The sequence below is a fragment of the Schistocerca cancellata genome, chromosome 3 (genome assembly GCF_023864275.1).
Source record: "Schistocerca cancellata isolate TAMUIC-IGC-003103 chromosome 3, iqSchCanc2.1, whole genome shotgun sequence".
NCBI classification, from domain to species: domain Eukaryota; kingdom Metazoa; phylum Arthropoda; class Insecta; order Orthoptera; family Acrididae; genus Schistocerca; species Schistocerca cancellata.
In genome coordinates, this window is record NC_064628.1 from 298,814,697 (window position 1) to 298,837,400 (window position 22,704).

The following is a 22,704-nucleotide window of genomic DNA, read 5'->3' on the forward strand; positions in this document are numbered from 1 at the left end:
CCCCGCTTCTTTTTGCAGTCTGGCTAAAGTCGCCACTGATGGAGCAAATGTGTGAATGTGTTTTATATTCTTTTTTGAAGAAGGCTTTTACCAAAAGCTTAGTGTGTACAAGTCTTTCCATTGTGCCTGACTACAACTGGGCATGCCATCTTTACAGTGACTAGTAATTTATTCTTTTCATATGACTAGTAATCTATTCTTTTCATAATTGTTGATATTCCAACCTTGACTTTTTCCTTGATTTTTCGATACCACGAACCTGTGATGTTTTCCTTTGCAGATTAATATCCCTAACATAGGTTTGCTGTAGAAAACTTGAACATATTCTCAGTTAGAATATAATACATTTTCTTGAGTCTGAGATGCTTATGTCCACAAATCAGCATGGCCAGCTTGCCCTTTTCTCATATAATATTCTGTGAACTATGGATGAAGGGCAACAGGCAGTGATTCCACATGTCTAGATTTCTGAAAAGCATTTGGCATGGTGCACCACTGCAGACTGTTAATGAAGATACGAGCTTATGGAATAGGTTCCCAGATATGTGAGTGGCTCAAAGACTTCTTGAGTAATAGGACACAGGTATGTTGTCCTTGATGGCAAGTGTTCGTTAGAGACAAAGGTATCCGCAGGAGTGCTCCAGGCAAGTGTGATAGGAACACTATTATTTTATATATACACAAATGATCTGGTGGAAAGGTTTGGCACCCAAAATTTCCTATCACTCTGTACTTTCTGTGTCCAAGTTGGTGCCTCCCATAGTTTCCCCCACATCCAGGAAAATGGGGTCCCGTAGGGCTCTATATTGAGTTTGTCTATTTTTAGTGGCCATTAATGGTCTAGCCGCAGCTGTTGGGCTGTCTCACCTTCTCTGTGTGCAGATGACTTCTGCATTTCGTACTGCTCCTCCAGTACTGGTGTTGCTGAGCAACGCCTACAAGGAGCCATCGACAAGGCGCAGTCATAGGCTCTAGCCCACGGCTTCCAGTTTTCAGCTATGAAGTCATGTGTCCTGCACTTCTGTCAGCATTGTACCGTTCATCCGGAACCAGAACTGTACATTAATGACGATGCACTCACTGTAGTGGAGACATATCGATTCTTAGGACTGGTTTTTGTCGCGTGATTGATATTGTTTCCTCGTCTTCGTCTGCTGAAGCGGAAGTGCTGGCAGCACCTCAATGCCCTCTGCTGCATGAGCAACACCAACTGGCGTGCAGCTCTCTCTACGCTGCTGCGGCTCTACAGTGCCCTTGTTCAATCCTGCGTTGACTATGGGAGTCTGTTTAGGGTTCGGTGGCGCCCTCAGCATTGTGTTTACTCGACTCGGTGCATGACAGTAGTGTTCGACTGGCAACAGGAGCTTTTATTACGAGTCTGGTGAGCAGCATCCTGGTGGAGGCCAGAGTTCCTCCATTGAAGGTTAGGCGTGCACAACTGCTTGCCAGTTACATTGCACACATTCATAGTTCTTCTAAGCATCCGAATTACTGTCTCTTTTTCCCCGTCCATGGCGGTTCATCTCCCGCATCGGAGGCCCAGGTCAGGGCTTAGGATTGGAGTTTGCGTCCGATCTCTTCTGTCTGAAGTGGAGTCCTTGCCTTTACCACCTATACTCGAGGTCCATGAGGTCCATTCACGTACACCTCCATGGTGTACACCTAGGCCGAAGCTTCATCTGGACCTTTCACATGGTCCTAAGGACTCAGTTTACCCCACAGCTCTCTGCTGTCACTTCCTCTTGATTCTCGACATGTACCGGGACCATGAAATGGTTTACACTGACAGTGTGATGGCTGAAGGTCACATTGGCTTCGCATATGTTCATGGAGGACATATTGAACAGCACTCCTTGCCACATGGCTGCAGTGTTTTCACTGCAGAGCTGGCAGCCATTTCTCATGCTCTTGAGTGCATCTGCTCATGCCCTGACAAATTGTTTCGTCTCTGTGCTGACTCCTTGAGCAGCCTACAAGCTATCAACCAGTGCTACCCCCGCCATCCTTTAGTAGCGACCATCCAGGAGTCCATCTATGCCCTGGAATGGTCCAGTCATTCTGTGGTGCCCAGGCCACGTCGGAATCCCAGGAAATGAACGTGCCGACAGACTGGCCATATAGGCTACATGGAAACTACTTCTCTGGATTGGCATCCCTGTAACTGACCTGGAATCATTATTACGCCACAAGGTTTTTCAGCTTTGGGAGACGGAATGGCATAATCTCAGTGCGCCCTACAAACTGTGTGCCCTTAAGGAGACTACGAATGTGTGGAAGACCTCCATGTGGACCTCTCGCAGGGACTCTGTAGTTCTCTGCCTACTTTGCATTGGCCATATGTCGCTAACACACGGCTACCTCCTCCGTCGCAAGGACCCAGCTCGGAGTCACTGTGGCTCACATATGACTGTCATCCACATCTTGCTGGACTACCCACTTTTAGCTGCTGTGTGGCAGGTTTTTAACCTTCCTAGCACCCTACCTTTGGTGTTGGGTGACAATGCCTCAACAGCAGATGTAGTTTTACGTTTTATTTGTGAGGGGGGTATTTATCGTACCATCTAAGGGTGGGCATTTAGCCTTCTATCTGAGGTTGCCACCCTCCCTCCATTTTAACTCTTGTCACACTTTCTTTGCATTTGTTTGTCTTGGTGGTTGTCTTTTCTCTACATGTGTTCATCTCGCCTTGTCTTTCTGGGGGGTGGGGGGGGGGACATTTTAATGTTTTGCAGAGTGGCTGGCTTATCCTCTTCTATTATTGTGATCAGCCAGCCCAGACCATATGGTCTTTGGTTTTAATACCTTTTCCCACTCTTCCTTGTGGTGTATGTTTTTCTCATTTTTTGTTCGTTCCATTCATTTTCTTTTTAGGTGTGGTGTTGGGTGTTTTTGTACCTTGAGCCTTGCTTGCATCAGGAAAAAGGGACTGATGACCCTGTAGTTTGGTCCCTTTATACCACAAACCAACCAACAGGTTTGCCAGCAGTCTGCGGTTTGTTTGCTGATGATGTTGTGGTGTACGGTAAGGTGTTGAAGTTGAGTGACTAGGAGGATGACTTAGACAAAATTTGTGGTCGTTGTGAGCAATGGCAACTATCTCTAAATGTAGAAACATGTAAATTAATCCGGATGGGTGGTAAAAACGAACCTGTAATATTTGGATACAGCATTAGTAGTATCCTACTTGACGCCGTCACATTGTATAAATATCTATGTGTAACACTGCAAAGCGATATGAAATGGAATGAGAATGTGAGGATTGTAGTAGGGTAGGTGAATGGTCAATTTCGGTTTATTAGGAGAATGTTGGGAAAGTGTGGTTCATCTGTAAAGAAGACTGCTTGTAGGACACTAGTGTGACCTGTTTTCAGTACTGCTTGAGTGATTTGACACCCGTAACAGGTCGGATTAAAGGAAGACATTGTATCAGATTAGAGGCAGGTTATTAGATTTGTTACCAGAAGATTTGAAGAACAGGCAAGTGTTCTGGAGGTGCTTCGATAGTTAATATTGGAATTCCTGGAGGGAAGGTGACATTATTTTTGAGTAACACTACAGAAAATTTAGAGAACCATCACTCAAAGCTGCCTGCAAAACAATTCTACTTCCACCAGCATACATTTCCATAATGACCTGAAAGATAAGATACTAGAAATTAGAGTCAATGCGGAGGCATATAGTCATTTCTCCCTCACAATACTTGCAAGAGGAACAGCAAAGAAAAGACTAATAGAAGTAAAGGGTACGCTCCGCCACACACCATACAGTGGCTTTTGGAGTATATGTGTAGATGTTACTATCCCTAAAACATTACTCTACTCATTGTCCATTCTTTTTTCATCACCTTCAAAACTGCACACACTCTGACATCTGAGCTACACTATATCACAGTTCTTCTCCTCACACAATACATGGTTGTGTAACCGCACAAATTGTTAGTGCAGATTCTCATGCCCAAATTTTTCTCGCTGCTAATTAAATTGTTCCTGTCGATCTCATTTTGTATCTCATCCTCTCATATTTTCACATGTTTTCCACACTACCTGTGCCATACAAACTTGTGTATCTTGACCTAACCAAGGACCCTTCTCTTCTGTCTTATCCCAAGGTGTGCATATTGCCATACCTCATCCATTCCTTCCTATTTCTGTATGTTTTTGCAAATTTTTTTCTTTCTTTTCTTTTCTTTTCTTTGCATATTTTCACATATTGATGTGTTTTTTCACTTATTGGTGCGTATTTTCATGTATTTGTTTCTATTTTTGCACTTCCTTTTCTGTTATCCATCTCCCCTCTCAACCACCTAACACTTTCGCATAACCATTTCCTATTTCCCCAATGCCATCCCTGCCACAGTGGGCCCATGGTTCAAATCTCTGCACCAGTTCAGAAATGTATCGCTTTCCGTGGTTAAAAACCAGTCCCACATCCTATTCTTTAAATACATCCTAAACCATGGAATCACTCATCCTCACCCCCAATGGCCTAAACGTAAAATTCCCTTTCTGTGGACCCCACCCCTCCTTTCACAAAGATCTTCACCTTTCCAGATTCTGCCAATCCCTGCCCCTCACAAACCTGACACTGCAAAAACACATCTCCATGGCACAAGCATCCTAGAACCACCTCTGCTCCCCCTGCAAGATATTTCTGCTGTGCAATCTCTGCTACATACAACATCTCTGAAGTTGAGCCACATGGTCTGAAGTGCCTTGTCATGGTTCGCCTAGCTTCCCCCGTCGGAGGTTCGAGTCCTCCTTCAGGCGTGGGTGTGTGCGTTGTCCTTAGCATTTAAGTTAGACTAAGTAGTGCGTAAGCTTAACTACTCTGAAGTTGAATCTCTCGCTATCTATGCAGGGGCATTCTAGACACTACCTCCATGAGTTATCCAACTTGCAGGAGCTTTCCAGACACTACCTCCGTAAGTTATCCAACGTGCTGACATTGTACTGCCAAGTTGGGGCACCACTATCCAACTGCTATCCTACCACAGTGTTCCTCCTCATCAACCCCTCATAGTACCCAGACCCTGCCTAGCTGATCTTTTCAACTTGACATACCCCCCCGAAACACTCCACCAAATCCAAAGCCAAAACAATCCTGGAACACTATTTCCATCAAAATCGCCAGCCCCATGGAATTTTCAGTAGTATCCAAAGACCTCACCTTCAGCTCTGCATCCAAATTTAACCATGTTATATTTATCAAAGATGTACTCACCTTCTCCCGATCCCTGTTGAATCCTGGCTCTACCAGTTAACACTACCATCCAACCATGATCCTTCCCCCCACCCCTCCCCAAACCCCCAGTTCCTAACTAACCACCCTGTGGTCAGCTTCCAGAAATTTCTTAACTCCAGCTTGGCCTCACATCCTTCCCCAAGTCCCTTCCTAAGAACACCAACCTTTCAGCAGAAGAAAGGACAGCCATAAAAAGCCTGAAAACACAGTCTCACCGGGTCGTCCTACTGGCTGCTTCTGAAGCATTTACATGTTTAGATACTGCCTTGTGATGGCTTGAAGCTCAAGATGAAAGTCACCATTATCAGATATTTGTCCCAGAAAAAAAAAGTGCATGGCTTAGCTGCTCATAAGTGAGTAGGCTTGCCTAGACTAAAACTAAGGAGGTGTTAATTCTGTACACATGCACTATATATGCAAAATGCCTTTATATTGCATTATTCATGTTCCACCATTGTAGTTATGAACTGCAATGACTACCTGGTGGAAGGCCTTCGCCAGTTGTCTGACTCCTGTGCCAGAATTATCCTATTCCAGGAGACCAACATAATATCCAATCCCTGCCTAAAGCCATAGACCCTTCCAGGAACCTCTTCTCTGAATCTGTTCTCTCCTTACCCCCATGACACCCCACACTCCCACCCACACGCTTCCCAAAATCCACAAACCCAACAACCCTGGATGCCCTATTGTAGCTGTTTATTGTGCCCCCTCTGAAAGAATTTTGGCCCTGATTGACTAACTCCTCCAACCAATAACCACTTCCTTCATCAACTCATCCTCATCCCTTTATCTCCTAGACCCCTACTTGTCACTGTTGATGCCACTTCTCTATACTTCAACATACCCCATGCCCATGGTCTCCAAACTTCATACAGACTCCAAACACGCTGTCTCATTCCTCATATGCCTTACTAAATTATCCTAACAGACAACTATTTCTCCTTCACCCACACAGTACTTCTTATTCCAGCGTGTCATAGGCTTACCCTACTGCATCAGGGACTGAGCACGTGTGAAAGCAGCCATGTTTTATACCAGCTCTGCTGCAATCATTGCACCACTCTTTAGATTGGTATGACTACCAATCAGCTGTCCATCAGGATGAATGGCCACTGTCAAATTGCGGCCAAGAGAAAAGTGGACTACCCTGTAGCACAACATGCAGCTGAAAATAACATGCTTGATGTTAATGGCTGCATCACAATCCGAGCCATCTGGATCCACCCCTTCACCACCAGCCTTTCTGAACTGCACAGGTGGAAGTTATCCTTACAACACTTTCTCCACTTCCGTAAATATCCCAGCATCAACATATGATAATCTACTGTCCGCACACCCTCCGCCCGATAGTTTCTGCCCCCTCTGTCCTATGACCTCCAGCCAATTTACCCCTGCGGGTCCGGGGGCTAGAATACGCCCGAGGTATTCCTGCCTGTCGTACGAGGCGACTAAAAGGAGTTTCACACATTTCGACCTTTATGTGATGGTCCCGTGTAGGGTTTGACCGGCATTCTTCAAAATTTTCCCGAAGAGCGAGCCAATTGGGGAAGGGTGCCTTACAAGGTGCGTTGTGTCCATCATGTGTTGAGATCTTTAGCCCACTTTCTCGTTGTCGCATTGCAGTCCTGCCCATTCTCCACCTCTTGGGCGAGGACACCTTCCTGGGTGCATTTTCCACCATGCACTATGCAGCGTCGATTTCTGCATCAACGGTGACCATGGACTTCTTTGCACCTGATATCCAACACGGTAGCCAGTCTGTTGTGGAGGGGCCGCCATGTACCCTGTTGGTTGTAGCCCCCTGACCACACAGGGATCGCTCTGCTGATGCCTGCGCTGTGAGCTCCCCATGTATGCCAAGTGGTAGATGCCCATCCCCCTAGGGCATCGGGACTCCCGGCAATGGCCATCCTGCCAGGTGGCCTTTGCTGCGGCTGGGTGGTGCCCGTGGGTAGGGCCCCTGGTTGGAGTGGGTGGCGTCAAGGCAGATGACACACAATGAAGTGTAGTCCGTCATCTCTTGCTGGTGGTGAAACACCAGCAGTCTCTAAGCGATCACGAGCTCAATTCAACGCACAGAAGTACGACCCCAAATCATTCCCTTCTCTGGCCACACCATGGGAGGAATGTCAAGCTAAGGATGGCAGTGGATCTTATTTGCCCCGGTACCTTGTATGTTAGAGAGCTGATGGGGAATCTTTCATGATGATGAAGCCTCAGTTTTTTGCTGAGCATTTAGAGGGCAAGTTCGGGGAGGTGGAGGGCTTATCCAAAATGAGATCTGGGTCAGTCTTGATCAAAACTGCATCCTCTGCCCAGTCACGGGAGTTACTCGCTTGTGACAAGCTGGGGGATGTTTCTGTAACCATCATGCCCCATAAGAGCTGAAATATGGTCCAGGATATCATATTTCACAGACACCTTCTTTCGCAGTCCGATGATGAGCTGCGTGTCAATTTAGAGCAACGAGGTGTACATTTCATCCGGCATGTCCACCGGGGTCCGAAGGATAATAAGGTTGCCACCGGTGCCTTCATCTTGGTCTTTGAGGGTGATATATTGCCCGAGAAGATCAAGGTGGATACCGGTGTGATGTAAAGCCCTATATCTCTCCCCCCAATGCGGTGCTTTAAGTGCTGGAAGTTCGGACACATGTCTTCCCGCTGTACTTCCAGTGTCACATGCCAAGATTGCGGATGCCCATCACATCCCAATACTCCATGTGATCTGCCTCCCATCTGTGTCAACTGTAAAGAGCACCATTTGCCTTGCTTGCCTGACTGCAGGATTCTCCAGAAAGAAAGGAAAATCATGGAGTACAAGACCTTAGACCGACTGACCTACACTGAGGCTAAGAGAAAATTTGAACGCCTGCATCCTGTGCATATGACATCGTCTTACGCTACCACTACAAGAGTTCTGGCACCATCAGCTCCGCCAACCCAGGTCACCTCTCAGAGCCGGAAGACTACACCTGCCCCCTTGATGGTGGGGGGCATTTCCCTCCTTGTTGCTCCTGCACCACCTACTTCAGAAGCAACACCCTTCCCCCCCCCCCCTCCCCCAACCATCGAAGATGTCCGTCCCCACTTCTAAGCCAGAGAAGCGTAAGTCTTCTTCAGCTTCTCTCGCTAGGAAGGGGTCCCTTGGGTCACTCCCTTCCCAGGTTTCTTCTAATAGGAAAGATGACAGCTGCCAGTGGCTGAAGAGCCCAAAAGCAGCTGGTCGTAGGGCTTCACACTCATCCTGTCCTGGAGACTGAGCCAGTGAAGTCCCCCCAGCCAGGGAAACCCAAGGAGCAGCAACATAAATCCAGAAAGAAAACACCTTAGACCAAGGAAATTATGGTGGTACCCACACCACCGCTACCTACAAGCTCTGTGGCTGAGGGTGGGGCGGAGAGTTTGGCGTCCGCTGAGGACCTAGATCTCACCAGACCCTCAGACACAATGGATATAGACAGCTCAGGCAATAAATCGGTGGCAGCAGGTGACACTGAGGCATAAACTGCCTCATTGAATGTTCCATGTCTTCCCAGTCTCACAATATCATCCTCCAGTGGAATTGTGGCGGTTTTTTCCACCACCTGGCTGAGCTATGGCAACTATTAAGCTTTACACCTGCTATCTGCATTGTACTCCAGGAAACCTGGTTCCCAGCAATGCAGACTCCTGCCCTCCGTGGATATAAGGGATATTACAGGAACCGTAGCGACTACAATCGAGTGTCACGTGGAGTTTGCGTTTATGTCCTAAACTCGGTCTGTAGTGAACATGTGCCCCTTCAAGCCCCCTTGAAGCAGTGGCTGTCAGAATAAGGACGATACGGGAAATAACTGTCTGCAAAGTATATCTTCCTCCAGGTGGTGCAGTACCCCTGAATGTATTAGCTGCACTGATTGATCAACTCCCTAAACCTTTCCTACTTCTGGGAAATTTTAATGCCCATAACCCCTTGTGGCGTGGTACCATGCTTACTGGCTGAGGCAGAGATACGAAACTTTACTGTCGCAATTTGACCTCTGCCGCTTAAATACTGGGGCCGCCACACATTTCAGTGTGGCTCATGGTAGTTACTCAGCCATTGATTTATCAATCTGCAGCTCAGGACTTCTCTCATCTATCCTCTGGAGAGCACATGATGAGCTGTATGGTATTGACCACTTACCCATCTTCCTTTCACTGCCCCAGCATCAGGCACATGGACACCTGCCCAAATGGGCTTTGAACAAGGCGGAATGGGGAACTTTCACCTCTGCTGTCACCGCTGAATCTCCCCCACACGGTAACATCGATGTGATGGCTGAGCAGGTGACTAGCACAATTGTTTCTGTGGCAGGAAACGCGATCCCTCGCTCATTAGGGTGCCCGGGGCGTAAGGCAGTCCCTTGGTGGTCGCCGGAAGTCGCTGAAGCAATTAAGGAGTGTCGGCGAGCCCTACAGAGGCATAAGTGGCACCCTTCCCTGGAGCACATCATAGCCTTTAAATGGCTCCATCCCCGTGTTCGCTACCGTATCCAACAATGGAAGGAGGAGTGTTGGGAGAGATACTTCTCTACCATTGGGTGCCACACATCGTTTGGGCAAAGATCAAACGTCTTTTCGGGTACCAGGCCCCAACAGCTGTCCCTGGTGTTACCATAAATGGCGAGCTATGTACCGACGCAAACGCGATTGCCGAGCACTTTGCTCGAGCCTCTGCATCGGAGAATTACCCCCCATCCTTTCTCACACTCAAACAGCGGCTGCAAGGGAATGTCCTCTCATTCACTACATGCTGTAGTGAATCCTATAATGCCCCATTTCCAGAGTGGGAGCTCCTCAGTGCCCTTGCAAATGGCCCCTACACAGCTCCTGGGGCCTGATCGCATCCACAGCCTGATGATTAAACATCTCTCATCTGACTAAAAGTGACATCTTCTTGTCATCTTCAACTGGCTCTAGTGCGATGGCGTCTTTCCATCGCAATGGCGGGAGAGCACCATCATTCCAGTGCTCAAACATGGTAAAAACCCACTTGATGCAGATAGCTAGCAGCCCACCAGCCTCACCAACGTTCTTTGTAAGCTGGTGCAACATGTGGTATGTCGGCGGTTGGGTTGGGTCCTAGAGTCATGTGGCTTGCTGGTTTCATGTCAGGGCGACTTCCGCCATGGTCACTCTACCACTGATAACCTTGTGTCCATCGAGTCTGCCATCCGAACAGCCTTTCCCTGACGGCAACACCCGATTGCTGTCTTTTTTGACTTATGTAAGGCATACGACACAACTTGGCGGCATCATATCGTTGCCACATTTTATGAGTGGGTCCTCCGGGGACCACTCCCAATTTTATCCAAAACTTCCTCAGCTCCATACTTTCCGTGTCCAAGTTGATGACTCGCATAGTTACTTCCATATCCAGGAGAATGGAGTCCCGCAGGGCTCTGTATTGAGTGTCTCTCTATTTTTAGTGGTCATTAACGGTCTAGCAGCAGCTGTCAGAGCCTCCATCTCACCTTCTCTGTATGCAGACGATGTCTGGATTTCGTACTGCTCCTCCAGTACTGTTGTTGCTGAGCGGCGCCTCCATTGCGCCATCCACAAGGCACAGTCATGGGCTCTAGCCCACTGCTTCCAGTTTTCAGCCGCAAAGTCGAGTGTCATGCACTTCTGTCGGCATTGTACCGTTCATCCGTAACCTGCACTGTACCATAATGATCCACTCACTGTAGTGGAGACATATCAGTTCCTAGGACTGGTTTTCGACACTCAATTGACTTGGCTCCGTCATCTTCGTCAGCTTGAGCAGAAGTGCTGGCAGCACCTCGATGCCCGCCGTTGCCTGAGCAACACAAATTGGGGTGCAGATCGCTGTATGCTGCTGCAGCTCTACAGAGCCCTTGTCCAATCCCGAATTGACTATGGGAGTGTGGTTTATGGTTTGGCAGCACCTTCAGCATTGCATTTTCTCGACTCTGTGCACCACTGTGGGGTTTGATTAGCGACAGGATCTTTTAGGACGAGGCTGGTGTCCCTCCACTGCAGATCAGACGTGCGCAACTGCTCGCCAGTTACGCAGCACACATTCGTAGTTCCCCTGAGCATCGAATTACCATCTCCTTTTCCTGCCCATGGCAGTCCATCTCCCGCATCGTCGGCTGAAATCGGGGCTAACGATTGCAGTTTGCGTGCGGTCCCTTCTCTCTGAACTGGAGTCCTTCCCTTTACCACCTCTACTTGCGGTCTGTTCATGTATGCCTCCATGGTGTACACCTCGGCCGCAGCTTCATCTGGACCTTTTGCATGGCCCTAAGGACTCCGTTAACCCCGCCAATCTCCGCTGTCACTTCCTCTTGATTCTTGACGAGTTCCGGGGCTCTGAAGCAGTATGCACTGATGGCTCAATGGCTAATGGTCACGTAGGCTTCACATATGTTCATGGAGGACATATTGACAGAGTGTATACGACCCAGGACAACCGGGAGATCCTGGAAAAACCCGGGAATTTTTTAGAATTCCGGGAATTTTTCATTTTTTAGTTTTTAGTTAAATTTTTGTAACTTTTACTGCTAAAAACCAATACTCTAACAAAGAATATTACTGTATCTCGCTACTGCAGAATAATACTGCAGCAATAAAACACGAACGAGAGAAAAAAAATACGAGAATAAAAATTAAGTTGCAAAGGAAATGCACCATATACAAGAACAAAATGCAGTGCTCATACAAGTGTCTGCCAACAGCAAAGTGTGGCAAAGGCTTTAGGAACACTATGCAATGTTCCGTAACAACAAATTGCCTCCAATGGGCGTTATGTCACAACTGTTCACATTAAATTCGTTGGAGCGGTTGCGAGTTAGCTTATGCGCATGTGCAGATGAGTCGTGTATGTGTAGCACCTTCTCCCGCTTCTGGCTACAGAAGTGTGGCAGTTAGCTGTATAAACAATAGCAACAAGCAGCCAGATGCTATCTGGAAAAATTCTACTGGTGCGCCTAAGCTGCCAGATTCACGTATGCGTGACAGGCGTGGAACTAGGGGGCAGGGGCACACCGGGGTTTCGATAATGGTGCGGGCTCTGGCAGTCGACCCTGAACGTAAATAAATGTAATGTATTGCACATACATAGGAAAAGAAATCCACTACTATACAACTACACTATTGATGACCAACAGCTGGAGACAGCGTCTGCCGTAAAATATCTAGGTGTAACTATCCAGACCGACCTTAAGTGGAATGACCATATAAAACAGATAGTGGGGAAAGCAGATACCAAACTCAGTCATCGGAAGAATCTTAAGAAAATGTAACTCACCCATGAAAGAAGCATCTTATAAGGCACTTGTTTGTCCTATTCTTGAGTTTTGGTCATCTATCTGGGACCCCTATCAGGTAGGATTGATAAAGGAGATAGAGAAGCGTTTCGTCATGGGGTATTTAGCTGGTGAGAGAGCATTACGGAGATGATAAACCAACTCCACTGGCAGATGTTACAAGAGACGCGTTGTGCATCACAGAGAGATTTACTAATGAAATTTCAGAGCAGCACTTTTCAGGAGTCAGGCAACATATTACTCCTCCCCCCTCACATACACCTTGTGTATTGACCACGAGGAGAAAACGAGAAATTACGGCCAATACAGAGTCTTACCAACAATCATTCTTCCCATGCACTATTTGCGAGAGGAACAGGGTTTGAGGGATCAGATAGTGGTACTGAAAGTACCTTCCGCTACACACCATTAGGTGGCTTGCGGACTATGATGTAAATAAGCCAATTTTCTAACATGTACAGATACACGTTTTCAGTAACAGTTTTTCTGCAGAGGATAAATTGATGGAAAACTTTAAACTGAGAGACTGCACAGATCACTCACAAGAAATGTTGCTTCATGACTGAAGAGGAATTTCTCACAAGACTCATCTCATCCATAAGCTGTTGTAGCTGTGCCAAAACTTCAAAGTGTCTGACTTTGTGATCGAGAGTCAGGGCTTGTACGTATTGCAAACAGTAAGGCTTCAGCCTCAGTTGTTTCCTTAAGATCTTCCAAACAGTCAGTTGCAGTATGTTCAGCTCTCTGCTTGCTCTGTTTGTTGAATTCTGTGGGCTATGTGCAAAACTTGCCTGTGCGCAATCAATCACTTCTTCACTCACTATGGGCTGGTCTCCATTGATTACCCTTTTCATAGGCTTTCTGAAGTTTTAAACTTTGCATACCATTTCTGAATGGAGTTGGCAGTTGGTAAATCATTGTTGAACTTTGCTCCGAAGTTTCATTGCGCTGTTAGGCAAACTGATGTGAATGCATTTCAAGCTAACATATGCTTTCTCGGCACTTTTCACTATCGTGCCTAACTATATTACTGCTGTGCTCTTTGTGACAGAAGTCTGAAATGCAGCTGCAACAGTGTAAAACTCTGAGTTTTTCCATATGCGTGTTGACTTTTGTGATAATGTGTCAGTTAATGCAGCTTACAGTGATTTTGTGAAATCATTTCAGTCATTCATAATAACCTTGTATATGATGCAAATGGAGAGTATATACAGGGTGTTTAAAAAATGACCGGTATATTTGAAACGGCAATAAAAACTAAACGAGCAGCGATAGAAATACACCGTTTGTTGCAATATGCTTGGGACAACAGTACATTTTCAGGCGGACAAACTTTCGAAATTACAGTAGTTACAATTTTCAACAGATGGCGCTGCAAGTGATGTGAAAGATATAGAAGACAATGCAGTCTGTGGGTGCGCCATTCTGTACGTCGTCTTTCTGCTGTAAGCGTGTGCTGTTCACAACGTGCAAGTGTGCTGTAGACAACATGGTTTATTCCTTAGAACAGAGGATTTTTCTGGTGTTGGAATTCCACCGCCTAGAACACAGTGTTGTTGCAACAAGACGAAGTTTTCAACGGAGGTTTAATGTAACCAAAGGACCGAAAAGCGATACAATAAAGGATCTGTTTGAAAAATTTCAACGGACTGGGAACGTGACGGATGAACGTGCTGGAAAGGTAGGGCGACCGCGTACGGCAACCACAGAGGGCAACGCGCAGCTAGTGCAGCAAGTGATCCGACAGCGGCCTCGGGTTTCCATTCGCCGTGTTGCAGCTGCAGTCCAAATGACGCCAACGTCCACGTATTGTCTCATGCGCCAGAGTTTACACCTCTATCCATACAAAATTCAAACGTGGCAACCCCTCAGCGCCGCTACCATTGCTGCACGAGAGACATTCGCTATCGATATAGTGCACAGGATTGATGACGGCGATATGCATATGGGCAGCATTTGGTTTACTGACGAAGCTTATTTTTACCTGGACGGCTTCGTCAATAAACATAACTGGCGCATATGGGGAACCGAAAAGCCCCATGTTGCAGTCCCATCGTCCCTGCATCCTCAAAAAGTACTGGTCTGGGCCGCCATTTCTTCCAAAGGAATCATTGGCCCATTTTTCAGATCCGAAACGATTACTGCATCACGCTATCTGGACATTCTTCGTGAATTTGTGACGGTACAAACTGCCTTAGACGACACTGCGAACACCTTGTGGTTTATGCAAGATGGTGCCCGGCCACATCGCACGGCCGACGTCTTTAATTTCCTGAATGAATATTTCGATGATCGTGTGATTGCTTTGGGCTATCCGAAACATGCAGGAGGCGGCGTGGATTGGCCTCCCTATTCGCCAGACATGAACCCCTGTGACTTCTTTCTGTGGGGACACTTGAAAGACCAGGTGTACCGCCAGAATCCAGAAACAATTGAACAGCTGAAGCAGTACATCTCATCTGCATGTGAAGCCATTCCGCCAGACACGTTGTCAAAGGTTTCGGGTAATTTCATTCAGAGACTACGCCATATTATTGCTACGCATGGTGGATATGTGGAAAATATCGTACTATAGAGTTTCCCAGACCGCAGCGCCATCTGTTGTTGAAAATTGTAACTACTGTAATTTCGAAAGTTTGTCTGCCTGAAAATGTACTGTTGTCCCAAGCATATTGCAACAAACGGTGTATTTCTATCGCTGCTCGTTTAGTTTTTATTACCGTTTCACATATACCGGTCATTTTTGAAACACCCTGTAGCTTGATTTAGGAACTGATACTTCAATCTGAACATAAATAAATTTAGTTTGTTGTGCATAAGTAAGTGGAAAGTCCTATTGTGTCATTAGGTAATTGGCCACCAGTTAGTGGAAACATTAAAAATTGTAAATTATCTAGGAGAAAGCATCTAGATCAGCTTAATGTGAAAATCACATAAAATTAGATGTAGATAAAGCAGATGTTCGACTGAAATACATTAGAAGAAACCAAAGAAGTGAAGTAGCTTGCAAAATCTCTATTCATCTTACTCTTCATGATTGCTCATCAATGTGGGACCTTTCACAGATATAATTAATAGAGTAGATAGAGAGATTCCAAGTTGAACAGAGCGTTGTGACACAGGTCTAGTGATTGCAGTTGGACAAGTCCAGGAACAACTTCAGATCCTGCAGTGTCTGGCCAACTGGCCGACAGTGTGTCGCCAGAGACCAACAGCTGGACAACACAAGGGAATGACAGACAATGGAGATGGTACAGCAGAATAACAAGTCCCAAGGTCAAACTGAGATCGAATACTAAGACATAGCGATTACAGAACCAAGACAAGATATATAGTGAGATCAGTACAGTAATGCAGAGAAATCAAATCTAATGGATAGAGCTGCCATGCTGCTGGTTTCAAAGGGCAGCTGTGAGCCTTGATAGGCCGGTTGAACAGGTGTGTCTTAAAGTGCACTTCTGTCAGCACCTGCAGTACCAGAATTGCAGCAGTGATGCCTAGCAGCTGTCATCGATTTCCATACTACCTAGCAGGTCTTCAAACATGAAGGTACCAGATCCCTCCTCTCTGAAATGGGTGCATAGGATTGGAAGCACTCTGAACAGTGCTGGGGAAGGTGAACAGATTGCATGGCGTGAAGCCTGGCATAGAAACTTGCCAGCAGGGAAGAAAACTCTGGGGTGCCCAGCGGTGTGAGCAAGGACAGTGTGGATGGCAATGGTCAAAAGGATGGAGGTTGCCCTGAGACCTCCAGTTTCATGCTCGCATTCTCTGGAACTGCTGCTGGTGGATGAGAGCATAAGTTGTAACTTGGCAGGTGTGGGAGCATCAAGGATGGACATTCCAGGACCGACTGAGGCGGCAGCAGGCAGGACACTCGGCAGATGCAGATGGAACTGGTGGTATACTGCATTCCAAACACCTCGAAGTATCCACCATCCTAAGATGCTTCACATGGGTGCAACCACTGTGGCTGGCACCCAATAGGATTTCACCCCAAATGAACTTGGCCACACCTATGCCTGGCAGAAAGTGCCTGGTGGGCCAGGTCCAGGATTCCATGGGCTGTGGGGCTAGGAGGTGGAGGAGAGTATGTGACTGCCATGCATGGAGGATCTCCGCTGGGCTAAGATCATGGTCAGGGCTGGACCGGTAGGTGCTGAGAAACAGCATGAGCACAGCTGTTGAAGTGGAAGTACCCTCGGCTTTCAACATTTGTTACTTAAACGTATGCACCATACACTCCACTTCACCATAGGAGGAGTGGTGAAATGGCAGACTAAACCAGTGTTTGATGCCAATGGAGGTGCAGAACTGTTCAATAGCTGCCACCATGAATTAGTGCTCATTATCTGTCACTATGGTGTGAGGCAGGCCTTTGATGGCAAGAATCTGGACAAAAGCAGTGACAGTGGCATCTGTGATGGTGGATGCCATGCTGGCCACATATGGATAATTAGAATAAGCATCCACGACAATGAGCCACATAGATCCCAGATAGGGGCCAGCAAAGTTCAGATGAATGCCATCCCAGGGGCAATGGGGTGCAAGCCAGGGGGCAAAAGACTAAGGCAGAACTACCTCGTGTCAGGCACAAACGGAACAGCTGCACGATGTTTCCTCCACATCTTTGTTCAATTCTGGCCAGTAGGCATGGCACCTCGCAAGGACCTCCATCCATGACATACCCTGTGCTCACGATGGAGGAGGTGCAGAACACGTAGGCACAAGGTAGGTTGGATGACAACATGGTGAGTATCCGTCTCTGCTTCAAGTAGAACTCTGGAGATGATGGATAGAGTGTGGGAGAGGCAAGCTGTGCATGGAGCTCAGGCTCGGGAGACTTTGAAAAAGAAGTGGGCCACCCATGGAGCACATAGTGCGTGACACACCGCAAGATGGTGCCACGGTGGGTATCCGCAGCAATGTGAGTATTTGTAATGGGAAACTCATCCACTGTGTATTGTCATTCCTCACTGATGTGAAAACAGGGGATTTCCTGTTGGTCAAATGCCAGGTCAGGCCGTGAGGAAAGACGAGAAAGGGTGTCCATATTTGTCCGTTGTGCTGTGGGTTTGTGTTCAATGGTATAAATGCAGGAGATGAGGAAGAGTACCCTACGCTAGAGGTGTTGTGCAGCCCACTCTGGAAGCTCAGATGGGGTCCAAAGAGAATCACCAACAGCTTGTTTTCTGTAATGAGGGTAGACTTGGTCCCGAAAAGACAAACGTGGAACTGCTTAATAACAAAGATGATCACAGAAGCCTCTTTCTCAATCTGTGAGTAATTCTTTTGAATGGGTTTCAGCATCATTGATGCATAGGCAGTCAGCTTCTCTGTACTGTCATTGTTCCTTTGTGCCAGCACTGCACTGATGCCATAGGGAGATCATCTGTGGCCAAAACCAGTGAATGTGATGGAGTAAACATTGTAATGCAGGGTGCCGAGTGCAACATGTGCTTCAGCTGTGTGAATGTATGTTCACAGACAGCTGTCCACCTTTATTGACCACCTTTCTTTTGCAGCTGGTTGAGCAAATGTAAAGTGTGGGCCATCTGTGGAAGGAACTTAGAATAATATTTACCTTCCCCAAAAATGCCTGAACCTCCTGGAGATTTTGGAATAGAAAGTCAATGGTAGAAACATTGTGGTTGGTGGGATGAATCCATCTTTGTTGAGCAAGTGGCTAAGTTATTCCACTTGCTCCTGAAAAATCTGACATTTGTGTAACTGGCACTTGAGCCCTGCATCAGGAACATATTAAACAGGATACAAATGTTGTTCAGAAGGTCCTGGCACATAGTGCCCATGACAATTAGGTCATCTAGATTGTTAGTACAACCAGAAAGGGACATGGGTAACTGTCTCGGGGATCGCTGGAAAATCGCTGGAGTGGAAGAGATCCCAAATGGCACGCACCTGTATTTTTATAAACCAAAAGGGCTGTTGATGATCATAATGCATTGTCATTCCTCATCCAAGGGGATCTGCAAATATGTCTCAGCAAGATCTATCTCTTCAGTCTGTATAAAGTTAAAGAGAGGTCATGCTCAGCACACACAGGCCGCAGCATCTGGACATAAGAAAATATGGGCCTGAAAATCCGTGATGCACCTTAGGCCAGGTTCAAACAGAGATGCGGACGGTGGTACAGAGGTAATTAACTTTCTGGAAAGGAACCATGATGGAGATGACCTGAACCGCGCCAGTGATGGAGAGGCCAAACAGCCAGAAGACATCAAGACCAGAATTATTGCGAGCTGAGAGTCTACCGACAACAAATAGAGCTATCAGTGAGATTACCTATTAGTATGTACTGTTGACTGTAAATTGACGCTATAGAGGAACTGAACTGTCTCCACAGGTGACGAATGTACCGGAGGGCAGCGCAAGGTCGGGGAACCAAGATGAAAATATCTGTGGAAGTTGATCAAAGAAACAGTAGCTATTGTGTCCACCTATAACAAGGCATCATAGGTTGCAATTGTAAGGGTGAGAAATAACTTGGAGGTTGAAGAAACAATTGCCTGAAGTTCATTCACAATCACATAAGGCATGTGGCGGGTGGCATTTGACTGTGTTGACAGTCAACGTCAAACAGTGCAGAGATGCCCATCTTTCCCACAATGGGTGCAGTGTGCCCAGTGATCTGGACAGTCCGCAAGTGGATGTGCTTTGCAGCAGTCGGGACATGATGGAAGACCCTGCTGCTTATGTCAGTGGGACATAATAGGTTGTTCAGAGGCCATAGAGACATGTGAAATCAATGAATCATGACGACGCTGGTTGGAGGAAGACTTAAGAGACTTCCACCCCCGAGGTGGCGACTGGAACATTGCTACTTGAGGTCGAGCCATGAGGTGTTCGTTAGCAGCATGTGCAATCTCAAACAGTGTGTGATTTTCAAAATTTCATCTAGGGGTTGTCCAATTTTAGGGTTGCAGTATGAACTTCCGGACTGGGAACCAATTGCACATCATCACCTCAGATCAGTGAATCTGCATATGAAGATTTGCAAGCTGGGTTTGTAAAAGTGATATTCCAATATCGATCAACCCTTGCAAGTCTGTGACCCATGTGTGACTGATCAGGCTGCTTATGGTATTGACAGAACTTGAGGCACAATGTGACCACATGAAATTGTTGTGAATAATAATTGGACAAGCATGAATACATCTCCTCAAATGTGAGTGCAACCAGATTTGACAGTGAAACCAACTTCTTTAGCAAGAAAAATGTCTCTGGGGAAGTCCAACGAAGGAAGAGCGATCATTGGAGATTGTCATCCAAAACCAGAAAAGTTGTGAAGTGCTGTTTCATTCACTGAAAATGTGTGTCACAATCCTCTTTTGCATTGTTAAATGCAGAAATGCAGGTGAGCAGCACTCGGCATGGGGAGTAACTGCAGCCTGGATGGGTTGGGAACCCTGAACTTGTAAGCAATCCAGTACAGGTTGAAATTGTTATTGGAACTGATGTAGAAACTGCTGCTGCAGGAACAGCTGTTGCTTTTCCACAAGCTGCAAGAGCTTGGCATCCATGGAACACCTCTAACCTGTTACCTCATTGCCAGTTACAGCAACAGAAATCAGACAAGTCTGGGAGCAACTTCAGAAATAGCGGTGACTGGTGGACAGTGAGTCACCAGAGAACAAAAGGTGGACAATACGAGAGAATTACAGACAATGGAGATGGCATGGCAGAATAACACGTCCCAGGGGAAAACAGAGATTGAATACTGAGACATAGCGAATACAGAACCAAGACAACAATGTGCAGCAAGATCAATATGGTAATACAGAGAAATCACAACTAAGAGATGGACCAGTTGCACTGCTGTCTTTAAAGGTTGATTGTGATGCCTTGTAAGTGGGCCGGACATCATGGCTTGTGGTGGCCCTTACTTCACAGTGCCTGCAATTGTAGCAGTGCTGCCTAGTGGCAGTCACTGATACCGTATCCCTACCATCTGGCAGAGCTTCGAATGTGGCAGGCCAGTACACCAAACAGGTTCATTTGGGAAATGCAAGAGCATTGTGGAGATGCTCATCATAACGTCAGTGGCAGATAAGATAAGAGGGGCTTCACAGGGAGGTTTACTGCTAACTTCCAGAGACCTTACCTTCCAAAAAGTTTCAGGCAAAAAATATTACTTCCTCACTCATACATCTCAAGAAATTATCTTGATGGGATAATCAGAGTATCCTGTAAGAGTGGGAAAACACAGCACAACATAATTTCAGCAAGAGGCTCCTGAGTTGTAGATGAATCATTGATATGCATACTGCTGAATTGTAAAATGGATAATGAAGGAAGTGAGCTGCAGGGTGCCACCTTTTTTCTAACATTTGGTTCTCGTAGCTTCCTGAACACATCAGGGTTCAATTCATTTAACTGAAGGAGAAACCTTTTTTTTTTTGCCAAATCTGGTACACTGGTTAAAATGCCAGGAATGTGGACAGTCCACTACAGTTGGTAACACTTATTTTTTTATTTTTCAGGTCTTCCAATGAAACAACATGCACTATACTAGATGAGCAATTGCAAGCATATGCAAAATTGGTTGACAATCAGGATGATGATGACGTTAATAACTATGCAAAGCCCATTGAGGCTCTCACAGCACGTGCTAAAATTGGTAAGTTATTTTCTCCAAACCTTGTTACATATGCAGTTCCTGAAAACTGCAAAACTAAGGTGTTCAAGAATTTGTAACTCTCACACTGTGGCATTTTTTAAGGCTTTTGAGATAATTTGAGTTATAAAAACCTCTCCACTTTATGTGAGAAATAAGATGGCTTGTGTATAAACACATGCACAGGCATGCAAAGGCACAAGATGATGATAGTAAGAAATGGCTAGTGGCTGTATAAGGAGTCAAGTCTTAGACCCTTCACATTCATGAACAGCTGTTGAACAGCTCCATGAATGCTGTGCCACAATTGTGAGTTTGGAAATACACAAGCTTTTAGTTGACAGGCCACTTGCAGGAAATATCTTAACTTCCTTCTAGCGGCTAGAGACTTTTAATAAAGTTACGCAGACTTCAGTGGAGAATCATTGTTTGTGGAGATTCTAATGGTGATTTTCTATCAGATAGTACCGATTGAGGACACCTAGATGTGTTGAAGACCAGTTTGGAATTATTTTTCTCCCTAAAATTCACTTTGAGTGTTGCTCAGATGCCTTAAATGGGAATCCGTGAAGAAAGATGGTATATTTCTTGTGAAATTGTCTAGGAAAATTTAGAGAACCTGTATCCGAAGAAGACTGTATGAACATTATACTGCCATAATCAGTATCTTGCTTAGGTATCATGAGAATACTATAACAGAAATTAATGTTGTAGGAAAGGTGTAGAATGTAAATACTTCAGGATTAAAGGAAACCACTTACTGAAAAGTACCAGTGTTAAGTTGTTGATAGGTACACACAAAAGAAAGAATACTTGCTAGCTTTCAGAGTTATCTTTTGATGAGCTACAGTAAAACTCGCTAGCGCGCGTGCGCACGCACACGCACACACACACACACACACACACACACACACACACACACACACACACACACACACACACACACACACACACACACTCACTTTAATTCTAAAATGTTTACTTAAGAGAGATTAATGAATGTACAGAGGCCAGAAGACAGTAACTTTACTCCTACACTCGATAAGAAAATAGAATATGACAGAAAATCAACTGTATTTTTGGTATGTATTCCATTTACTTTTTAAAATATTGCTGTGTTTTATTTTTGGTTTCATTTAGATTTCTGTTCCAAGTATTGTGTGAGCATGTCATTACTATTAATAAGTGAAAGAGATTGTGGGACCTTCCTGGAATGGTTCCGTAGCTGACTACTTCCTTTTTGTGGTCAGGAAGGATGTGATTTCAAATGTTTTGCACAAATGCCTCTGCTGTAACAAACGTATTTTGACTCTGCCTGTTACAAATGCTGACACAGTGGTGAGCCAGTTATTCAGTAGTCAACGATACATATGAACCCAGTGACAGTTTTGCTTATGGTAATGTGAACCAAAGGGCAACACATCCAGAAACAGGGATTTTCAATGTTAGGCCTTTGGGAGTAACGCCAAGGGACAAACAGGTTTCAAGAAACAGAATGTGGGACCTTAAT

The 22,704-nt window shown here is 45.9% G+C and overlaps 1 protein-coding gene across 2 annotated transcripts in view; it reads left to right on the forward strand.

Annotated features, from left to right (window-relative positions):
- The window catches only part of LOC126175001 (fidgetin-like protein 1), a 193,485-nt gene that overhangs the window by 8,997 nt on the left and 161,784 nt on the right, over positions 1 to 22,704 (forward strand). The window contains exon 2 of one of the 2 annotated variants that reach the window (XM_049921487.1): positions 21,061 to 21,197. In XM_049921487.1, the coding sequence (XP_049777444.1) occupies positions 21,061 to 21,197 (137 nt within the window). Of the gene's footprint in view, positions 1 to 21,060; positions 21,198 to 22,704 lie in introns of those variants that run through there. The other variant, XM_049921488.1, reaches the window with a different exon arrangement.